Here is a 23788-nt window from a genome sequence, read left to right on the forward strand (position 1 = left end):
AATAAAAACATATACTTGAAGCGATTCTAATTATAATAGGTATATTCAGAAAGAAATAATATTTCCTATGTGCTTCTATCTGTAAGATATCATATTAAATCTGTATGAAACATTATCACCTTGGATAAAGTCCTATCATTTGTAAATGTATATTGGAATAAAATAATCAGTTGAATATATTATTAATATTATTTGTATTAAAAATTGTAGTTGGTCTAATAGATGATTATTTATGTCCAAAATATTTGGATTCATATATATTTTAGACATGTATTTTATGGTATATTATATTAGAGTTTTGTTAGATTATCTACTCAAATCTTATTGTCTTTTCTGTGCACAAGTCTTCTCACTCTGACTTTCATTTCAAACCACAAGGTATCTTGTTAAAGTCCATTTTTAGCATAATGTTAAATAATTTTTTTAAATTATAGATGCAGGATTTAGAGTAAAAACTTATGTGAACAGTAAAAGAATAGTTGATCTTGATCTTATCTATTAAGGATATTGAATGAAAAGTCTGAAAAGCTATGGAACTTTAATTTTATACTTGTTCTGTATGACTGATCAATTTTTTCAGTAGCAGAGAACCACTTGAATCTCTAATGCAGTTGGCAATATTTTAAAGCCTGGAAAATTGAAATCTTAACATCTCCTAAACGCATTTACTTTCTTTCAGGCGGTTCCGCAGACAAGATGTTCGGCATGGAAATGCAGCTCAGCAATGCTTTGGACAGCAGTTCGCTGGTAATCCATAGAAAATTGATTGCTCTGGGTATCGTAGAGTGTACACTGAAGATAAATTGCAAACCTCTTTTAAAGGGTCCTTGTTTTCTTTGTGGTTGATATTTACTATAATAATTTTACTGAAAGTATTTATTTCTTCTATGCAGTTAAACTTGTGTGGATTTGACATATCATTAGATGCAATTAGGAAAGTATGCCACTACCAAGCTTTAAACCTCCAAGAGGGCAATCCTAGAGCTAGAGTTGGTATATACTGTCAGTGGGTGAAATCACAATGACTTTGGTTCTTATTTCTTATCTCTAGGAAAATCTCATTGTTTTAGGAACTTACTACCAAGAGTATCGAGCCCAAGTGGCAGAGCCTGGCAAGCTACCCGTGCATATTGGATATGCCAAAAACAGTAACAATGAGTCTCAATGAGAGAGAGACGTTACTAGTGCCTGCTTAAACAAATCGATGAGCAACAGGGTGACAGTGACAGTGACAGTATTTATTTTTAGTGATCCAGCTTGTGTCAAGTCACCTACTAAACTACAGGACAGAATAAAATTTAAAATGACCTTTTTACAGCAGTGGGAAAAACCAAAGTTGGGGTCAGGGGTATTGATGTGGATTTTTGAGCAAACCTGTTAGATGGTTAAAGAATGAAAAGAAAGTTCAGTTTTAGGAAAATCAAAAGGTTCAAATTAAAAAGTAAAACACTACCCTAGCCTTCACATCATGATGGTATTGATGTATAGATGGTGGCTAGTGCCACGATTTCATCAAGAAGTGTAACTCTGGGTAGTGACACCAGGATTGGGAACTCAGTGCTGCTTATGTTTAGATCTAGAATTGTGGTCCAGTATCATTTTGCTAGTCCCCAGACTTGAACACTTGGCATAGGACTTGGTCTCTGGGATTTCTGACTAGTTATGACCAAAATCTTAATTTTGGAAAGAATTATGGGCAAGTTTTGAGCTGTGAAGGGCTCAGACACGGAGAAAGGGAAAAAAATACATATCTAAGATCTAGTAACATTTGAGAACAAACAATAAATTAATTTGCTTTTATTCCTCAATTCAATGACATATATTTGCCTGTAGGTTAAGTTGAATCCAAGTTCAAAGGAAGTAATCCTAGACCAAAATACAAACTATAATTTAAAAGCTCAGTTTTGTAACTCCTGAATTCAATTTCTTATTCGTGTGGGCTGTGTGGGCCCAATATCTTGAAAGTGTGATATTCCTTGTAAAGATATGTGCATGTGTGTGGCACATCACCTAAACTCTATTTATCTTTGTATACATGAAATTGGTCCAATGCCTTGTTTGAATGTTTGGTGCTTCCCTTCCCGTGTCTGATTTAACCATGGATATTGTCATTAATATCACATATATCTAACATTGATGTACCTTCTGGTTTTCTCAGTAGCCCCAATCTTTGGAATCAAACTACCCAGTAAATTCTTACAGCCCCTTAGCATGCTGTAATTTTTCAATGCTTACGTTGTGGTATATGACTCTAAGTAACTTTTTTTAAGTGGCCTCACCTAAAACTAAACAATAAAGACTAAATGGTGTTCACTGTGTTGTAGAGAGTTAATGTTTTAAATTTATTTACCACTAAAATCAAAGTCTTAAAACTGATGTTTACATTCATATTGCAGGGGATGCTTTGGATAAGACAGAAGAGAGACTGGCCTATGGCATAGAGAACAACAGTACTTTGCTGGAATGTACTCCACGATCTTTACAAGCAAAAGTCATCTGGTTTGTTCAGAAAGGACGTGACACAAGAAAAGAGGAGGTAATTGTTGGCATTGATACCATGATATCTTGCATATAGTATGTAACATGTAAATAGATGATTGTTTTGTGTACTTCAGAATGAAACTGTTTTACTAAGTATGTCTTATTTGTGGTATTGGTTATTTGCACATAGAAATTTAAATACATAAACTTGTAGTTTCTTACATCTATATTTTTGTGTATATATGAGCATATACATTATAATATATGCATATAAATAATATGGATTTTGGAAATTGGATTTTTCCAAAAGGTAGCTAAATAACTATGATTTTATTTTGTGCTGCTCTACTTTGGAGGCCACATCAGGCAGTACTCATGAGCTTCTCTTGGCTTGCTACTCAGGAATTATTTCCTAGTGAAAGTCTTGGGACTAAATCTGGTCCTTCATAAGGCAAAATGTGTGTGTGCTCAAGTCTTTTGAATCATTCTGGATTGAGTTTTATGATTTAGTATTGTGCTATCGCAATGATTATCTTAAATTATCTCACCCTGAGCTATGAAAAAATAGCAGACATGGACAAAATTTGCTCATGTATATTAGGCAGATGGATATTATCATTTTAGAAAAGTTAAAATCACCTGCCATATCCATCCCACGGGACTCCATGCCAGACCGTTTCACTTCTGATGCCCCAAAGGGGGGTGGTGAGAGCCCTCCCAGTCCCAAGGGACACAGCCCCAGCAACCGAAAAAAATTCACTACCCAACTGCCACCATGCTCAAGGCCACCTCCCACATGCTCGAGCCAAGCCTCACACACAAATGAACTTATTCCTGAACAACAATATATCAGAAGACACTCTCTAACCATTTTTCAAGGGTAAAATACCACATTTGATGGGCTTCAAATAGTAGGCAACCAATAGTAGAGGGAAATATATACATATATATGTACACACATATGTACGTGCATATATACATTTTCATATATATATATACATGGAAGTTGACATCACTCAACCTTGAACAACATGTGTGTGATATGCTAAAGAAGATCTTAATGGACCCTGCCAAAATAGAGCAATTCTCACACTATACCCTCTATGGATACTTTTCTGTAGCATTTTCAGCAGTTTTTCATAACAAACCATACAAAATATATTATCTTGGTTGTGTTTTGGGACAAGGCTTGGGGTTTGGGATGAAACATCCCAAATATGGTGGTGAGAAGGTGTAATGGTGGTGGGATTGGTGTTTGAATATTAAATGAAATCAAATATTGTGAACAATCTTGTTAAATAAATTTTTAAAAAATAATTAAAAAAATTAAAAACAAAAGTTAAAATCAGCTACAAAATACCAATTGTTTACTAAAACTGTGACATATAGGATTTCAATTCAGTTGTTCACTATAAACAAAGGAGAATAGCTGCAATATTTTTGTTCTTTAGAGCACTTTTAGTAGATATTTTATTTTTATAATCATAAAAAATTAAAAGTGCATATTTTTATGAATAAAATTATATACTTCATTTAAAGCAACATCTAAAATAATCTTTAAATTCTTATCAGATAAATTAACTACAGACTGCATGAAGTTTAGGCTTGTACACAGGGGCAAAGGACATGACACATTTCAGGTAGGCACATAAAGCATTGATGATGTTGATATGGGCTTCAAACTCAATTGTCACAAAAATAGAATAAAAAAATAGAAGAAATTGTGCTCTTTCAAAGGGGGAAAGTTCTTGAAAGATGCTTTTCAAGTGGTCCTTACTAAAGAGAAGATTGCATGTTGAATAAGGTAAGCAACTAAAGAGACCTACTTTAGGGATTGGAGAGAAACAATGGAAGATTTTATATAGTGAATCCATATAGTCTTCTTTTTATTTTGGCCTTGGACATCAAACATTTGTTACTGGGAACCAAAACTTGCTGATTTTTAAAATTTAGAGATTTTTAGATTTTATTGTGAAAAAAAATGTTATACAAAACAGCCAATTGTGAAACCAAAATTCCAACATGTTTTTGGTCCAAATTACATAGTTAATTCTGGAAGATAAATAAATTTGTAAATTGCAGAGTCCTGGGATAGCTTTGGAGAGGAAACAATGTCATCTTAACAACATTCAAATATTTATTTAAAGTTATTATTAATGCAATAAGAAAAGAAAAAGTCCTGAAATTTTATGCCATCATAAGGATAAATGTGTTAAAATGTTTTAGTAAATTGCACTAATTCTTGAATTATGAAAAATATATTACGGTTTGCAAATATAAGAATTAACTTTTAAATCTGTCATGACTTACTTGGCAAGAGAACACTGGGGAATAATGTATGGTTTCTCCAGTTGAGTGGCTTCAGAAGACAGAGAAATAATTTTTTCATGAATATTTTTCTTCATTCACATATTTTCTGTTTTAAATTTGGAATTTTTCATAATCTATCACACTTAAAAAAATTTGCCAGATAATGTTGACATGTTGTGTCCATCTCTGTTCAATTTTAAGTTTCTGATGTGATAGTTTAATCCACTTTTCTTTCACCCAAATTTTAGTCCCATTTTTCAACTATAGTAAAATTTTCCTGGCCAATTTGTGGTTATTTGAAATTTTTTATTTCCTCTCTGCACTAAAAGTTATATCATAAATAATTTTTGATTTCTTTTTTTTTTTTTTTGCTTTCTGGGTCACACCCAGTGATGCTCAGGGGTTACTCCTGTCTTTGCACTCAAGAATTACTGCTGGTGGTGCTTGGGGGACCATATGGGATGCCGGGGATCGAACTAGGGTTGGTCCTGTGGTGCAAGGCAAACGCCCTACTTCTGTGCTATCACTCCACCCCCCAATACTTGATTTATATAGGTATAAAACTATATATTCATTCACAATCAAGACAAAGAGAAATTGAAATTTGCTAACTTCATCAAAAGCTAAATGTGTGTGTTGTGTATAACAAAACAGACTATGTATGTCTACTTTTACTGATTTTAAGTTATTACCGAGTCTTTGTTAGAGTTTTATTCAAAACCCATTTTGCATTTATTTTAGTTTCTATGATGCATATACTTTTACCATCAAGTCTTAACCATTGTAAAATATGTTTTCATTTACCTCGTTCATGTCTTACCTCACAAGGATGTGGCATATTTGTAGATTTTAATATTTATTTAAATTATATTTATTGATAATGTAATTTTAATAGAATGTTAAATTTTAATAGAATGTTAAAATAGAATTTTAATAGAATTGGATTTATTGGTGTTACATAGGTTTATAAGAGGTTTCAGCATTTGTATTCTGAGCTCACTTTTATCATAGCACATATGGGAATGCCTCTATATACTCCTCTGACAATGCCTATTAAGGCTTGCAGAACACTATCACTCTTATCTCATTGCTCATTGATTTGTTTGAGCGGGCACCACTAATGTCTCTCATTTAGAGACTTATTGTTACTGTTTTTGGCATATCCAATACGCACGGGTAGCTTGCCAGGCTCTGCCTCAAGGGCTTGATACTCTTGGTAGCTTGCCAGGCTCTTTGAGAGGGGCGGAGGAATCGAACTCGGGTCAGCCTCAAGAAAGGCGAAGACCAACCGCTGTGCTATCACTCCAGCCCTTCAGAACACTAAGCACCATTAATTTGCAGTCATGTCACAGCCTTTGTAAAACATTTAGATAGTAACACATACATATTCCTCTCATTGAAGTGAAAATGTTGAGTCTATAAAATCTGCCTGAAGATTCAAACTCAGCTCTCAGAAGGTAAATGAAAAGCACTTATTTAGGTGGATAAAGTTTTTTCTCAAAAGAAACTTTAAAAAATGCTACTTAACAAAATAACTGAGAATCATCTAGAATTATTTTATATGGTTTCCAAGAAAGTGAATTACTTGCTTGTGAATATGCACTTTATAGTTTCCTACTTTCTTAAATATCCTACATGGAATAATCATTGCACATTTTACTAATTTCATAAATGGTTCATTGAATTCTTACTTTGTAGCGACATCATGAGAAGCATTTCTCTTGGCTTGATGATATGATAGTTTTGATGCTCATTTTGTTATTGTGATATCTTCAAGGGAAAACACGTAATAGAAGTGATCTAATAGAGGTGTCTCTTTTGTATGTGTGTGGTGCCAAGGATTGAACCCAGGTCCTCAAACATGAATGATATGTGCTCTGTCACTGATCTATATCCCAGCCACTAAGAAGCTATTTTTTTAATGTGAATCTACTGCACACAAAAACTATCATCCCATATTATTCTGAGGCATCACAACTTCACCCTACGTGCAGTATCCTCCTTACAACTTATTATCACTTACAGTAACTTAAAGTTATACTGTCTCATAAGCAAAGTCAATGACGGACTTATTGCTTCAACTCAGATATTTCTGGTGCCAGAGCTACATCGCTTTACATTTATTCATTGCCTAGAACTTCACTTGGAAGTTTTATAAACTATACTACTTTATTATTAGAAATTATGGGTGAGGCAGTTGAAAGAATTTTGCTAACTTTTCTGGATATTCACTGTTACTTGAAAACTAAATTTCCTGGATAGTCAAAAGCAGTAGATTTAAATCAAATCTTTAAATTCTTTTCTTTAAATCCCAAACTTTCTGAGAACAGAATTTAAATGTGATGTTGAGTTCTTTGGAACATGCAGAAAGTGGAAAATTTCACAACAGAAATTTTTAAATTTCATTTCTGAAAAAAACCTCCTGTTTTTTTTTGCATATGTATATATTTAATGGGACAGATCAGAGTTTAATGGCACATGGAGATACAGTTTTGGTAGCCAAAAAACTACTCTTCATTTTCGTTGTATAAGAAACAGCCAGGTCTGGAGCGATAGCACAGCGGGCAGGGCGTTTGCCTTGCACACGGCCGACCTGGGTTCAATTCCTAGCATCCCATATGAGCATCACCAGGGATAATTCCTGAGTGCAGAGCCAGGAGTGACCCCTGTGCATCGCCAGGTGTGGCCCAAAAAGTGAAACAGCCAATAGTTTAAACAGTTCCTACTGTAAGCAGTGATATAATAAATATTTGTTTTATGATATATACATCACTGTATTTCCATTACAGAATTCTCTTTTAGGGTTCTTTTCTATGCCTGTTAGCATAAACAATGGACTCCTTGTCAAAGTAAGTGCTCTATTATTTGTGCCTACATACACAAATATAGTACACTGAATAATATTTTCTTTAAATTTTGAGAAAATATTTTATTCATTTCAAAATATTTTACGGAGTTCTTAATTTGTCTTGCTTTAATAGAAGTTATATTCTGGAGAACAGAAAAATGGAAACAATAAGATTAAATAAGAATATTATTTATGGTGTCAGGTAATGAAAAGGAGAAAAACAAGAGGGTGATTATGACTCAAGGAGAAGTTGCTTGTTTTCTGAGGTGATGTCCAGCAATGCTCAGGGCTTAATTCTAGCTTTGAGTTCAGGGATCACTCTTGGTAGTGCTCAGGGGTGATATGGTGCCAGGGATCAAACCCAGTTGGCCATGTGCAAGGCAAGTCTATCTCTCCAGCCCTTGGGTTGTGATTTTAAAGGTGTGGAGACATTTAAATTTATTTACTCACTTATATTAAAATAACAGTTCAGGGTGTGCAATTTTACATATTATAAAGGAAAATATAGTTTATTCAAATGTCTCAGAATGTAAATAACTCCTTTCTTTAATATACTTATTTAGAAAAATTCGAGTTTGTAATATGTGTTTTTTTAAACTTATAACTAGAACATTTCTTTGTATGTTATAAAGATCTAAAATAGAAGTTGACCCAGGGGCCACATCTGGTATTATGTGAATAAAATTTTGTAAATAAAATTTTATTTTAATACTATTATTTCTATTCTTTTGCCAAAATATCTCACTGGTTTTTTTGCTAAAATCTTGTGACACTATTTATAACACAGAATGTGTAACCTGCAAAATCCCAAATTTTCACCATATAATTTTTACAAGAAGTACATTGAGCTATGATTTAGTAGCTCAAAATGAAAACACATAAGTGTCTGTGTTTAGTGTTAAACACTAAATTCTATGACTATGAGTTATCAGAAAAAACAAAAAAATATGGATATTTTCCTGTAGGGCATTATGTTGAACTTCATGCCTTAGGTTACTATCCAACAAATCCTAAGTACATCCCATAGACATTGTATTCAGTGTTTTATTCTAGGAAGAAGTGGAATATATATATGTGTGTGTACATATATTATATATACATATATGCATGTGTATTTACATATTCCCCAGTGTGTAATAAACATATATTTGTGTAAATATATAAGTGTAAATGCATATATATGCACATATTTATTTATGTATTCACAAATTTCCCAGTGGAAGAAATTTCGGGACAATCACAAGATGTATGAATTTCTTCATTTCTATGATATAGAGCAGGCAAGGTAGCATGGTCTATGAGGTCAGCACCAGAATCCCATGGTCAGTATGGAAGATCTATTTTTCCCTTGGTCCCTTTTGATCTTTCCATATGGGTACTCTATTTGAGGGGAAATATGTTTGTTTCTTAGAAATAAATCTTATTTAAAAATAGATAAATATATATGAATATATAATACAGGGCTTAAATCATGTATAATTGTGCATGCTTATTACCGAAAGTGGATTTTCTAAGGGAAAATATGTGTGTATCTTATAAATAAATCTCATTTAAAAATAGCTAACTACATATTCTTATATAATGGAATACGTAAATCATGTTACAATTATGCATGTTTATTGCAGGAAGTTTAAGAGAGAAAGTAAGTTGACATCAGAACTCCAAAATTTGCATTTCATTTTACTCTCACTTGCTTTTGACTCTGTGCCAAATGTTACTTTTCAACTCTGTCAACAGACCACCTACAGAGTAAGAAAAATTCATCAAAGTCATTTCAATGCTGTTGAGAAATTTAAGAGATATGATTAACTTATCAATTAGCAGTTTCTTCTAAATATCTTAGTTTATTATATTTGTGCTAAATGTGTTGTTTCAATTAAAATATATATGTATTGATGATTCAATTCCTCATGGAGATAGTATCTCATAAAAACAAAGCAAAGAAAAGTGGAATACACTAATCATATACTTAAATGTTAGAATTAGTTGAATTATGTCATCAAAACTAGAATTATAAATCTCTTACTTTACCATCTTCTTTGCTAAATAACCCTGTTTTCCTGATTTTAACTAGGTCTAACTTCTGACAAGAAATCTTGGGATAAATGGCAGATATAAATGTATGTTATTGCATTTATATACATATACCAAAAATGTTAGGTTTTGTTCCTAATGAACATGCTTCACTTTTTTTTTAAGTGCATGAACTTTTGAAAACATCTGTTTAACCCTTTTCGCTTTTCTTAGTCTCAAAAAACATGCTCATCTTTTCTAAACTAAAAACTCTTTATGGTAAGTGTTCAGAATTTACATTTTTTTTCAGCCCTGACAAACATTGAAATGCCTAAGCTAGAGCAAGTAACAGTTTAACACAAATCTTCTTTTTATTTGTAATGACAAAGACACTTTACCATTAATGGAAAAGATGATGCAACTTTCTGGCTATAGAATAGAACAGGAAGTACAGTTTTATTAGATTTATTTTTCTTTTTGAGGCCACACACAGTTGTGCCCAGGGCCTATTCCTAGCAGTGTACTCAGCAACTCTGTCTGACCCTCGTATCCTGGGGTCAACAGGATATGAGGCAAGTGCTCTATCTCTATAGTGTGCACTATAGTTTTAGAAATAATTCCTGTTACTTCTCTAGAAATATTGATCACTTGTAAAATACTATCTGGCAGGGGCACACGACCGGGAAAGAGCCCGGGCGGCTCTCCCTGTCAGCTGCCCCCGGGTTCGGAGGTTGGTCCCTGGCCGCTCGCCCAACCGGAGCGGCCCGGGCCATGGGGCAGAAGGAGGAGGAAACGAGGGTCTAGCCAGTTGACCGATCCATTGTCCTTTATTTCATTCACTCCTGACACTCTCTCTCTCTGCTTCTCTCCCTGCTCTTGGTCTCTCCCTCCAACACTCTTCCAGCCTAGTTAAATGCCCCCAGAATGAGGGGGTTGGGGCTTACACATAGGTATGGTCACAATCAATAGGGTTACAGTTCTTTCCCTTAGGGGATGCTGCTTCTAGGACAGATTCTCTTTCAGCAGGACAACCCACCCAAGGGTGAATCCATGATTATGTTTCTCCTCTCCTCATCCAGCAAACATATAAGCATTCATAATATTAATCATTTTGTATGGACACAGTAAGATATGCATTACGCTTATAGAATTGCTCTCCTGGGGCCATCTCGATCTCAGACTGCAGTGTTCAGGCCAGATTAGTCTTTCCTATCCCTAGCAGGGTCCTAGTCTCATCATTACTTTTGAACCATGACAGCATTTGTACATGATCAAGCTCTTAACTTATAGTTAAGAATTAGGCACTTTGGCCAGGCCCATCTCGATGCCAGCGTAGCACATAATTCACCACTTGCTCTGGGTCCGTCCTGTCCCTCACTGGGACCCTGTTTTTGGGGTGCTAGGAATTGAGGGCAACTGAGGCTCAAGTCGAGAAAGCAGATGCCCAGGAATGAATAATATTCGAAGCCAATTAAATCCCAAGTTACAAAAGTATAATATTGTCTTCTTGTGTCTATACAAAAAGGGCATTGCTTTAAAGTAAACTATTCAAAAGACATAAGGAGGGGAGAAAGGCAATATTAACTACAATATAAATTCAGTGTCCTAGAAAGATTTGACCTTACAAATTAACAGTGTCTGACAAGGGGGAAAAGCTGATTAACTGTTTGGGGAAGAGAGCTAGAGAAGTAGTTACAGATAAACAAAGGAATGAGAGTGGCTCAGGAGCACCTTGATGGGTGTGACCAGGATAAACCTAAGCTCCTTGTGGCAAGGGGAAAAGACACAATAATGTCATACTACAATCACTGTCACTGTCACTGTCATCCTGTTGCTCATCAATTTGTTTGAGCAGGCACCAGTAACATCTCCATTGTGAGACTTGTTGTTACTGGTTTTTGCATATTGAATATGCCATGGGTAGCTTGCCAGTCTCTGCCATGCGGGCTAGATACTCTTGGTAGCTTGACGAATTCCCCAAGAGGAGCAGAGGAATCAAACCCGGGTCAGCTACATGCAAGGCAAGTGCCCTACCCGCTATATTATCGCTCCAGCCTAGGAATATTGATCATCTTTGAAAATTAATTATGTCTTCCTAGATGTGTGGAATCCTAGATGGATCTGTTTGATGTCCCTCAGTCCTCTTACTTAAGGCATCTTAAAATTAGTACTATAGTATGGTAGTAAGACCTGTGTCAAGAACAATAGACCTGCAAAAACTATGAACTTCCTTCATTCCTTAGTTTCACTTCATTTAACATGATGGATATAGTCTTATAATTTTAAAGAATGCCCATCTACATAAACATGTGAGCATAGAATTATATATATATACATATATGGACCCATTATTTTAGTCTCATTGAACTGCTTATGTTGAAGAATGTTATTCTTATCCTGTTCTATGATACTACCTTAAGGGAATGGGTACATGCACTGCTGTTGGGACACTTGCTTCTTTTTGTATGAAAACATAGAAGCGATTTTCTCAGGCCTTAGTGGCAGTAAAAGGTGTACTTTTATAAAGAATATATTAAAGTATGATTCAGAGACCTTTATTTATTATTTCTACAAAAATTATAATGAGGTACCAGAGTTTATAATTATAATTATACTTATAATTCTACTGTGCCATGCTCAGCACCCAGGCACCAATATATTTTGGAAATATTTGTATCTTAAATTTTAGCATAGTATTTTCTTCCCCTTAGGCATTTATTATTGAATTTGAATTCCAGTTATAGTGATTGTTGCCTCATCATATGTGTCTCTAAGTTTAAATAGTATGTTTATTTCTATCCTCTGTTCCCTTATTGTCTTTTCATTTTCATCATGCTAATATTCTTATTAAGTTTCTAATAAGGTATTACCTATAGATTATAACTTATTTATGAAAAATATTTTTTTAAATTTTATGATTATATACACTAGAACTTGAACATGTCTTAAAATAAAACTTGGTTTATTTACTGGTTTCTGAACCACCAAGTAACTGGATTATCTCTGTGCTTATAACTTATTTATGAAAGATATTTTTTAAAATTTTATGATTATAGTACACTAGAACTTGAACATGTCTTAAAATAAAACTTGATTTATTGGTTTCTGAACCACCAGGTAACTGGATTATTTGTGTGCTTTGCTACTTTTCTATTTCTTACTTCAGATAGATAATTTAGTTAATAATACTACATACTTTTGGTACATTGTCATAATCATAATACAAATCTCTCTTGTTGATTTTATTTTTCCTGATGCACCTTTCTCCATTTTCATTTTCACTTTCTCATATATGTTTACACTAGAAGCACAATGCTACAGTCTATTGACTCTATAGCATTTTGAGTATGCATGAGCTGCAAAATCAGTAAAGTGTGTTATTGATCTTAATTCTTTTTTAATTTATGTTATCATATCTTTAATGATGATATGTCTTCAAATAACCTTTTTACAACTGTGTACAAATTTCTGCATTATTATGTATCAGCATCCTTCATAGCTATAATTATTATCATGTTGCTTCTTAGAATTTCTTTACTGCCTACATTAAGTAGTTCTGTGGATGCACATTTTCCCACATTCTCACTAATATTTATAATTTTCTAATTTTTGTCTTTATTGGGGATATAAGGTATATTGTTTGTTTGTTTTTGTATGGACTGGAGTGATAGCACAGCAGGTAGGGCATTTGCCTTGCACGCGGCCGACCCGTGTTCAATTCCTCCATCCATCTCAGAGAGCCCGGCAAGCTACCAAGAGTATCCCTCCCACACAACAGAGCCTGGCAAGCTACCCGTAGTGTATTTGATATGCCAAAACCAATAACAAGAAATTTCACAATGGAGATGTTACTGGTGCCCACTGGAGTAAATCGATAAACAATGGGATGACAGTGCTACAGTTTGTTTTTGTTTGAGGGCCACACCCAGACTCAGATACTTGCAAATCAGTAGCTTTCCCAGCTGTTTACTCGATGGAGCCCTCTTCTGAAAGTTTTTTTTATTTCTTTGGGACCACACCCTGCAGTGCTCCTGGTTTACTCTTGGCTTCAATCTCAGGAATCACTTCTTTTTTTTTTTTAATTTTATTGAATCACCAGGTGATAGTTACAAGCTTTCATGTTTGGGTTACAATCACACAATGATCAAACACCTATCCCTCCACCAGTGCACATTCCCCACCACCAATATCCCTGGTATACCCCCCCTTTACCACCCTCCCCCTGCCTTCATGGCAGATAATATTCCCCATACTCTCTACTTTTAGGCATTATGGCTTGCAGCACAGACACTGGAAGGTCATCATGTTTGGTCATCATCTACTTTCGGCATGCATCTCCCATTTCGACTGATTCCTCCAGCCATCATTTTCTTAGTGATCCCTTCTCTATTCCATCTGCCTTCTCTACTCCGCTCATGAAGCAGGCTTCCTGCTCTGGGACAATCCCCCTGGCCCTTGTATCTACTGTAGTTGGGTGTCAGCCTCATGTGATGTTATTCTATACTCCACTTCTGCCGGGTCTCTGGGGACCATATGGAGTGTCAGCAATCAAACTTTACTTGCTGTGTACAGCCAGCACCCTGCATCTCTGCTATTTCTCCGGCCTCTCTTGAATACATTTTAAGGGTTATCAGCAAGATTCAGTATAAAACTACCAAATGTCTTGGTTTCTCCTCTGAATAGAATATCTATAACATCTTCCCATTTTTCTCCTCTATTTCTCTTTTGTTACCTTTCCAAAGTTCATTCCATTTTTTTATGTATTAATTGGTGATTGAATATAAATTCCTCACTATGAAAAGGGGCTTTGAGTATTCATGATTTTGCAGCATGGCTTTAAGTTAATACTTATTGTGTTGTCTTTCTCACATCTTGGACTGGAAATAAGATTTCAACATAAATGCAACTTGATTTTTTCTTGGTAAATGCAACTTGATAATGTGATGGGTTTCCTGATTTAAGCATTTCACTGTATCCATACAAGTCAGTCATCGTTCTTGTATATTAGGTTTACAGTGAAAAATGATTTTAATAAAAGAAAATTTTATGCTGACATATTTATTATATTGTCTGCATGACAACCAATATTTCTTTTCTACCAAGGTAGGTCAGATAAACAAGTAAGTATGAAAGCTGCTGGCCTTTATTTCTTGATTAAACTGATTTCATTGTTAAATATATTCTGAAGTAAGCCAATTAAAGGCTTATGTTTTCCTCTGAAGTGTGTAGAACCATCTGGTTCATACACGTGGAAATCACTGCTTCTTTCTGACCAGCTAGCTACCAGATGTAAGGGGTCCTTTGTTCAATTATTTTTTTATTTGAGATTACAAAACATACTGAATCAATCTTTATATATAAGCTATTAAAACCATTTTCAGTAAGATTTTCTGGATTTTTGTAGGTTTTTTTTTTATTTTTGTAGTTTGCCTATATAATACTTGATAAAAAATGATGTATTATGTACCATCTTCCTTACCAAGGAAATCTGGTCTACAGACCTGGAAACCAGCTGTGCTTACAGCTGGTTGAAATCAATTCCGTAAAGGTACTCTTGTTAACTGAGATAGAAAGACAAAAATAGTTGTGGGAGGACTTCAGATAAAAAGTTCTTGGTAATTTTTTATTTTTATTTATTCACAATCTGTAGATGGTAAATTTAACTTGCAGGGGTGGTTTGATCTACATTGTTTAGAGGCATCCAGATTTTTGCTTAAAGATATTTTATTCCTGGATTTATGATTGACTATAACCAGGAGGGGGAGAAACAAAATTCTGAGACAAGTACTATCTCTAACATGCATATGAACTATATCAGACAATGTCCTTTTCTCAAACTTGGATTTCTGATTAAAAAAGAAATATCTATTTCTTATAGCCAGTCTTGAAATTGTTTTCAAAAGACTTCCAAGCCTGTGGTCAAGGTTTTGTACTTATTTCTTGTTTTCCTTTTTTAATTTTAAGATATACGTCCGTATACCATTTGTTCTGTCTCAGAAAGCAGGCTAAATGACTTCTATAGTTTCTCATCTGTTATTCACTTTCACAGGAGATATAATAGAGGAGAACAAAGAATGTTATTCTGAGAATGTTTATGTGCATATTCTTTTCTGCTGAAGGCAAAGATACAGAATTGATCTATAAAGTAATGCCCTCTTTAATGAACAACTAAGTACTACTAAAATCGTGCTTGCTTTCTTCCTATTCAGATTATAATTAGACATATACTCTTCGGTCTATCCCAGTGCCGTGCATGCTGTACACTATAAGCAAATTAATATGCTCTTATTTTCACTATCTGTTGAACATATTATTCAGTTGGAATGTTTGAATAATTAAAAAGTAGAACATTACCCTCAATAAAAACTGACAGTACACAAAACTTGTATGGGAAAATAATTGGAAGAGGGACATAAAAGCTTGAGTGTGGTGAGTGTTAGTGCTAATGAGTCACGGAAGGAAACAGAAGACCTTGCTTGATAGACTCTAATGAAATAAATAAAATATTAAATCTGGAAATAAGTTTCTAAAAGTGCATTGATGGACAGGAAAATAGATCTCACTAAGGAAAAGGAAAAAAGAATAACATTGAAATGGGATCCAGACATGTGAAATAAGATGGCAGGCAACACAGAGGACAGAACACAAGGAGTCATGAAAAGGACATGAGATTATGCAGTCTACCCCAGCTACCTGCCCGTAAAATAAAGAATTTTATTTGCCTATTTACATAAATGTCATTAAGCTGTTCATAAAATATTTATAAGAGGCTGTAGGGATAGCACAGCAGATAGGGCGTTTGCCTTGCCCGCGGCCAACCCGGGTTCAATTCCCAGTATCCTATAAGGTCCGTTGAGCACCGCCAGGGGTAATCTCTGAGTGCAGAGCCAGGAGTGACCCCTGTGTATCACTAAATGTTTCTCAAAAATCTATATATATATATATATGTATATATATTTGTAAGAATTAAATTAGAAATATACCCTCTATGCTTATAGCTTTACTCAAATATCGAGGCAAGACAAATTAGCAAATAAATAATAATCTTATGCATTGTTTAAATATTTAATATGATGATTATTTATTTTCTGCAATCAATACCTCCACACTATAGCAGGGATATAGACTACTACATAGTCTACATGTGTATGCATATGTGTGTGTAAAACATCTATAGCATTGTGTGCCACTAAATCTCCCAAAGCTCTTTTCAAATGAATTCAAAACTTTGTACATTGCTGTACTGGGATATTGGTTGATATTCACCTGGCTGAAATATATTATTAACATATTAAATCCATATTTGTTCTTTTCAGTAATCAGAAAATATTAAAGCTCTGAATTTGGGATAAACACAAATACTAACCATGTAGTTGATCTTTCAATATGATCCAAATACCATTTATTAATTTTTTTTTATTTTTCATTAAAATTAGTTCAATGAAATAAGAAATTCTTCTAGAAAATGATACTCTCCAAAAACAACCTTGTTCACCAACCCCAGTTTGGGAAGTATTTTTTTTAGTTTTGGGGGAATGCGATTTAGAGAGGTAAAATGGGATTAATTAAACAAGTCTTATCTGCTTGGGCAAGCATTAGGTCTGAATAATTTCTCTGATAACAGTGAAAAGTTAAGTGAAATAATGGGGCTATAAGAAGGAAATTAATTGAAGAACTGTTATGTATTTTCAGGAAATATGTGCTAATATCTATGAATGGAGATTAACAGTTAGATGGGTAGAGGGGGAGGGGGATACCACATTGTGGTATCGATGTGGTTAGTAGTCTCTCTAGCTAGATGTAAAAACATCAGTCCTAAAATTACATCAAACCTGACAAAAAAACAGGCACAAGAAATAATATTGTGGGGGTTCATTTGGTATGGTTGAAAACTATCAATAATCATATATGAAAGCCTGATATTGTCTCAGAAATCATGAAATAGGGACCAGGTGGTATAGAAGTCAGGGCACTTGCATTGCAAGTGGCCAACCCAGGTTTGATCCTTGGTACCTCATATGGTGCCCTGATCATGGCCAGGAGTGATCACAGAGCCAGAAGTAAGCCCTGAGAACCTTCAGATGTGATCCAAAATTTAAAAGAAAAAAAATTGAAGGGAATAGTGTTTCTGACAGTCAACACTGAAGACATGAAGGATTAGCAGTTGACCCCAGAAAGACCAGATGAATTATGTTGTAATTGTCTGAAGTAGGCAAATTAGTAAAAGGGACGGGTACAGTTTATAAAGAAGGCCATTGAATTCTAAGTGATAAATCTCGTGTTTTGTAACTCAGTGGAAACACAAACTAATGAATTATCTATGTGTAAAATGCATCATCTGAGGGAAACTGATTAAAACAGAAATATAGAAGCTGCAAATGGATGAAAATAAAAAATGAGATGGCAGAAGGATGAAGGATTTGTGCATTACAAGCAATGAAAAATGTTCAGAAGAAGTCCAGGATGGAACAAGAAGCCCCCAAAATAATATTAATCTCGTGCTTCACATATTAGAAAACAACACCAAAAACCTTGTAAGGGGATAGAATCCATCTATGTCACCTGCAACCACAAATTTAAAAACAATTGAAACTAAACTTCAGAGCCTGTAATTATTAGAAGCATGCTATGATTATAGCTGGTTTCAAAAAAAGAGTAAATTTATGAAGAAAACAATGGCTAAGAGATTGCTTGAGTAATCTCTTAGTCATTGTGATGCCGAGAGGCCTGAAGAAAATGAGGCAAATGACATACCATTCTGTAAAATGACTGTGTTCTTTATAGGCTGTGTCAGGGGTTACAGATTCATTGTCAGCAAAAGTTGTCAATAGATCGCAGTTTTAAAGTAGTAAAGATGGTCCTAGTAGTTTCCTGTGTAAAGTTTGAGAACTTTGAGTTGACAGGCACAGCATTCGTCTGCCAGATCACAGCTTAAAATGCTGGTGATTGTTGTCTTTATAAACAAACTTTAAAATAAATCAATTTGACAATCTGCATTTCACTCTTACTTTGAATGATAACTGAAGTGATGTCTTTTCCTAAAGACTAATTGAGATTATGATAGGGATAATTAGTTCGCTTTGCTCTTATGAACGTTAGTATGAAATTATTTCAAATCGTGATATGAAGCCATCTCAAAAGTAATTAACTTACAGGAAACACACATGTTCGAGTGCCTGGTTATCTTTTTTCTGTATCTCTATTCACCTATGATATTCAGGTTTTTGCCCCATCATATCGGAAATGTAAACAAACTCAAAGAAGGGAATAGCAAGAGTCACATGCTGGTGTTCTTTCTTCTGATTAGTACTTCAGTTCCATTTTAATTCTCTTGTTCTTGCAGGTGAAGACAGATGACAGAGTGGTCAAGATGGACCTTGGCTTGCTCTTCCTAAGGGTACGAAAAATGGACACCGGAATCTACTTTTGCCAAACAGTAGAGCATAGTTTCGTCCACACCATCCGTAAAATCACCCTGGAGGTAGTGGAAGAGAATAGAGTGGAGGAAATGTTTAACAAAGACTACGAAGAGGATGGACCTCACAAGATGCCTTGTCCTGCCCAGAGCAGCATCCCACCGGGAGCAAAGCCATGGTATAAGGAATTCCTGCAGCTTATTGGTTATAGCAACTTCCAAAGAGTAGAAGAATACTGCGAAAAAGTATGGTGCACAGATAAAAAGAGGAAAAAGCTTAAAATGTCACCCTCTAAGTGGAAGTACGCCAACCCCAAAGAAAAGAAGCTCCGAGCCAAGGCAGAGCACTATCGCCTGCCCAGACACACGCTGAAGGCTTGATGGGTGGAAACGTCTATTGGCTTCTGAAGGATTCGTATTTGGAAACTTAAGGAAAAAAATCATCAAACTTCTCTGCATTACTTAAAATATATTTCTGTAATACAGAAATTACTATAAATGTGCTACGATAAATTATTCTATATACTTATTTGACTGGCTAACTCTCATATAAAATTAATTTTTTAAACAAGTATTTTGTTCAATGATTTCCCCATTAGATTCATGGAAAAGTGCACATTGATGTCGTTTTGAGTACTCGTTTTATTTTCCATGGCAATTATTATTTCACCCATGGATGAAAATATAATTTCAATGCTGAAGAAAATGTAAAGACTTAATCATTGCAGAAAAAAAATTAAAAGTTTTTATTTTTCAGAATTTTGCCTTTCAACCAAATATAATTTGTATGAAATATCAGATATTTTGTCATTCCCAGGTTTCCTCTATTGATAAGATACTGATTGGTGTTGTCTAAGTCTCTGAGTTTTATGAAGCAGGTGTTTTCTGGTTTCTACAAACCATGAAAGAAGTGTGGTCAACTTGAGGCTTATGCCTTTCATAAAACATTCATTAAATTACATTCACAATATGTAATTATGGTTCATAATGAAAACACACACCCTTCAAATTTTTCTCCAGTGTGGTAACAATAAATTAAAGTAACTTCTCGGAAAGATATAAATGAACGGCAAAACAAAACAGATGGTAAGCCTTAGAACTTTTAATGAGAAATCTTTTGCTGCCCTCTTGTGGTAGAAAATATATACTTTATATACCTTTTTCATAAACATACAGCTGGTTAGTAAAGATATGAAAATTTCTCCATAAACTCATCTAATGCACTTTCTAAAAAAAATAGCTGAAATGAAATTTCTTCAGTGCCCAGGTTATGGTTAGTTTGGAAACTTTTTTATGAATAATTATCTTATAGGTACAAAATGAAAATACTGTAGCACTAAAGCTTCAAACAACACTTAAAACAAGTTTAATGCTTTCTAAATACCCTTCTCTACAGTAGAAAATTATTTCCAAAATAACGTGTTGTTTATTAATAAATTTTTAAGTGTCCTCATTTTTGTATTTTTCATTATTTTACTTTAGCATAAAAAGTGCTTCACTGATGTGATTAACTAGCAAGTGTTCAGAAGAATTTTATGTTTTCTCTTGTAAAACTATCAAAACTTCTTTATGAGAATGGGTGCTTCTTGAAGTCTTTCTTCCTATCCCACTAAGCAATTAACTTTCCTAAATATGAAATTTACAAAAGTTATAATTTTAAAAGAATAAAAAGAAGTAACACATGAAGTCAGTTATGGATATTTATTTACATATCAAATTTAAATTAATATGGGTTTTTTGGGGGGTGTCACACCCAGCAATGCTCAGGGGTTACTCCTGGCTCTTCACTCAAGAATTACTCCTGGTGGTGCTCGGGGGACCATATGGGATGCCGGGGATCGAACCCGGGTTTGCCGGGTGCAAGGCAAACGCCCTACCCACTGTACTATCGCTCCGGCCCCATAAATTATTCTGTTTTTAAAGCTAACTTATTGGCTACATAATTTAAAAAGTTAAGTGTGAATAATTTATTGCAATTCATAAGTTTATAAATCTTTCAAAAAAACTCAAAAGTTTATTGGGTCAACCCCATAGCTCCAAAGTGTCTAAAAGATACAAATACACTGAAAATTAACATTTCAAAAGAGCACTCTTCGTATTTAACTAAGAATCCACTGGGGGCCATTGTGCTCACTCTGATTATTTAAAATCAGCAGAAATTTAATGAAATGTAACTATTTTACATAAAGCTTGAACCATAACTACTGAACACAATGTTGTTCATAAAGTTTATGCAAAATACTCCAAATAAATAGCTTAATCAAGAAAGTATATAATTTATGAAAATATTTCTATACTAACACTACAGGGAGAAGCACTATTCTATCCAGCATTCAAATTTGCATAAAAGGTAAGACAAATATGTATAAGAAGTTACATTTTTAACCATAATATGCATTAATAATATACATAATATACATTAAAATAATATTCATTATAACCATGATAGTATTCTCATTTATGAAATAAAATATCTGGTAACTGAAGTCCAAGAAAGTTAACTTTTCTCTCACAAATTTTAAATATTAAAAGAGTCTGCAAAATTTTTTTTTTTAAAAAGTGAAGAGTATTAACTAGAAAAGAAATAGTTTCCATAAAGCGCTAAAATTGCTTATTGAATAACACATCAACCCTTTGTCTCCTAAGCACTCTTTGGGATCCTTCGCCCCAAGCCAGAGTACTGATTTGAAAGGATACTGAAAAATGTGAAGACCAAAGCTAACAATTTAGGGAGAGTACTATATGCTATGTATGTGTGTATATACATATACTATATATCTATTTTCTCTCCCCGTTTTTCTTCCCCCAACTCCCATACATACATATATACATAAGGTATATGTGAATACTCACACACATACACTTAATCGCTATGATATATTTTAAGGTAAATATGCATTGCCTACTCAAAATACTCATGAAACAACAATCTAGGGTGTTTTATTTTTTTTCAGTGTTTCTTGAAAACCAGAAACATCACACAAACACACACACACACACACACACACACACACACACACACACACCCCTTTTCTGGCTTTTATGCCCCCTCAGAATTCAAATTTAGCATCTCCTTTGAGAAATACTTAAGCTTGTATCAGTTTTATCCCCTTTCGTGAACTCAGGATGTTATATACTTCAGACATCTATAAGATTTTAATGGACTTAAATTTCTTCCCAACCTCCCCACTTTTTCAGACATTTGGTGAAAGAGAGAAATTATGTCCTCTTGGAACACACAGCTAGGAATCAATCATTCCATCTGTTTGTCTTAATAGCAAAGTGCCATCTTTCTAGGATCAGTCTCCTGCCTGTTAGCACCACTCCTATATAATTCTGTGTAAAAGACTATAACTATAATAAGTTTTGAGGTAATACATTGTGTTTTTTCTCTTTATGCTCTATGTCACCCAATGATCTAGACACGCAGCATTGTTAGCAAGGAGGATACCCTTAAATCAGTTTTACTTCGTGCCTAGTAAAGTTTCTTCTATGGCTACCATTCTGTATTACCTTTTAATTTTAGTATTTATTAATATTTCAATGCAGAGCTATTAATGTGGAGAAACAAAGATTAAAATAGAATTAATGATGAATAAGAGCTATAGAAAAAAGGGGAATGGAAAGTCATTGCCTGCGTTGTAAGTGGAAATTCCATATATATATCGATATATCTTACAATTTTTTTCTTTCCAAAATTAGCTAAATACTTAGGCTGTTTTATCATGTATTTAATATTTCTTAGAGGGCATAGGGTTTTGTAAATCTTCATAGTGATTATGAACATTTGTAAAATTTGTAAAATAAAATAATTTTGAGTGTTGACGTCAAGCAAGAAACAAATCCAGCAGTTGTTGTTCTTAAAAATGAAGTATTGCATTCTTAGCCTGCCAGATTTATTTTAAAATTATTTAACATTGCATTGGTATTTGAGATCCCAGGAGAAACTGTCACAGTTATGATAACAGTAAAGAGTTGATCTGTATCTTATGACAAAGTATACATTGAATTAGTTTTTCAAAAGCAGTGCTCATTTTTCAGGCCAACAATGGTTGCATTTGAATCAGATATAAAAATTAGATTTTCCACAAATGCTTTTGATCATTACTTAAGCATATGTGCTTATTTTATCTTATTTTTCTTAAGCAGATAGTATATTTTGGCTTTTATTATGAATTGGATGTGTCTGTTTGTGTACAGAGGCCTCAATTATAAACTAGATTACTAGACTGGGTATTCTTGTCTGTATGACTTCCTTTTATTTGCTTGCCTGGTTCCATCACTGCATGTGCCATATTTTTTTTTGTTTTTACCGATTGAAAGCCAGAGACATTATCATCTGGTAGCAAGCTGAAAATACCATTAATGATGACTCTTTAACTATCACACGGCTCTCCAGTATCCACCGAGTTATTACTACCGTTATGTACAACTTTGATTTGACTCAAATAGGTGAAAATGAAATAAATATTTGTTAAACCCTTAAGTGATGTACAAAGAGTGTTTTCTAAGTTATTGCCACTTGAATTTAAGTTTCATAATTTGCCCAGCCTATATGTAAATATATAATACTAAATTAATATAGACTGTCAGTCTCTTTCCAACTTTCTCAAAGAGCTAAAAGTCAATTCCTCTCTCTACACTGCAAAAATTGGGTTTACTTATACATCATGTTTCTAGGACCAGCAGTCACAATTTCACTTAAAATCTACATCACCCAG

The 23788-nt window shown here is 34.1% G+C and overlaps 1 protein-coding gene across 1 annotated transcript in view; it reads left to right on the forward strand.

Annotated features, from left to right (window-relative positions):
- The window catches only part of SEMA3E (semaphorin 3E), a 241595-nt gene extending 218042 nt beyond the window's left edge, over positions 1-23553 (forward strand). Inside the window, exons 15-17 of the mRNA XM_004602144.2 lie at positions 680-747; positions 2397-2536; positions 18996-23553. Coding sequence (XP_004602201.1) covers positions 680-747; positions 2397-2536; positions 18996-19448 — 661 coding nt within the window. The 3' untranslated portion in view covers positions 19449-23553. The remainder of the gene's footprint in view (positions 1-679; positions 748-2396; positions 2537-18995) is intronic.
- Positions 23554-23788: the final 235 nt, after the last annotated feature.

Source organism: Sorex araneus, chromosome 1 (genome assembly GCF_027595985.1).
Source record: "Sorex araneus isolate mSorAra2 chromosome 1, mSorAra2.pri, whole genome shotgun sequence".
Classification (NCBI taxonomy): domain Eukaryota; kingdom Metazoa; phylum Chordata; class Mammalia; order Eulipotyphla; family Soricidae; genus Sorex; species Sorex araneus.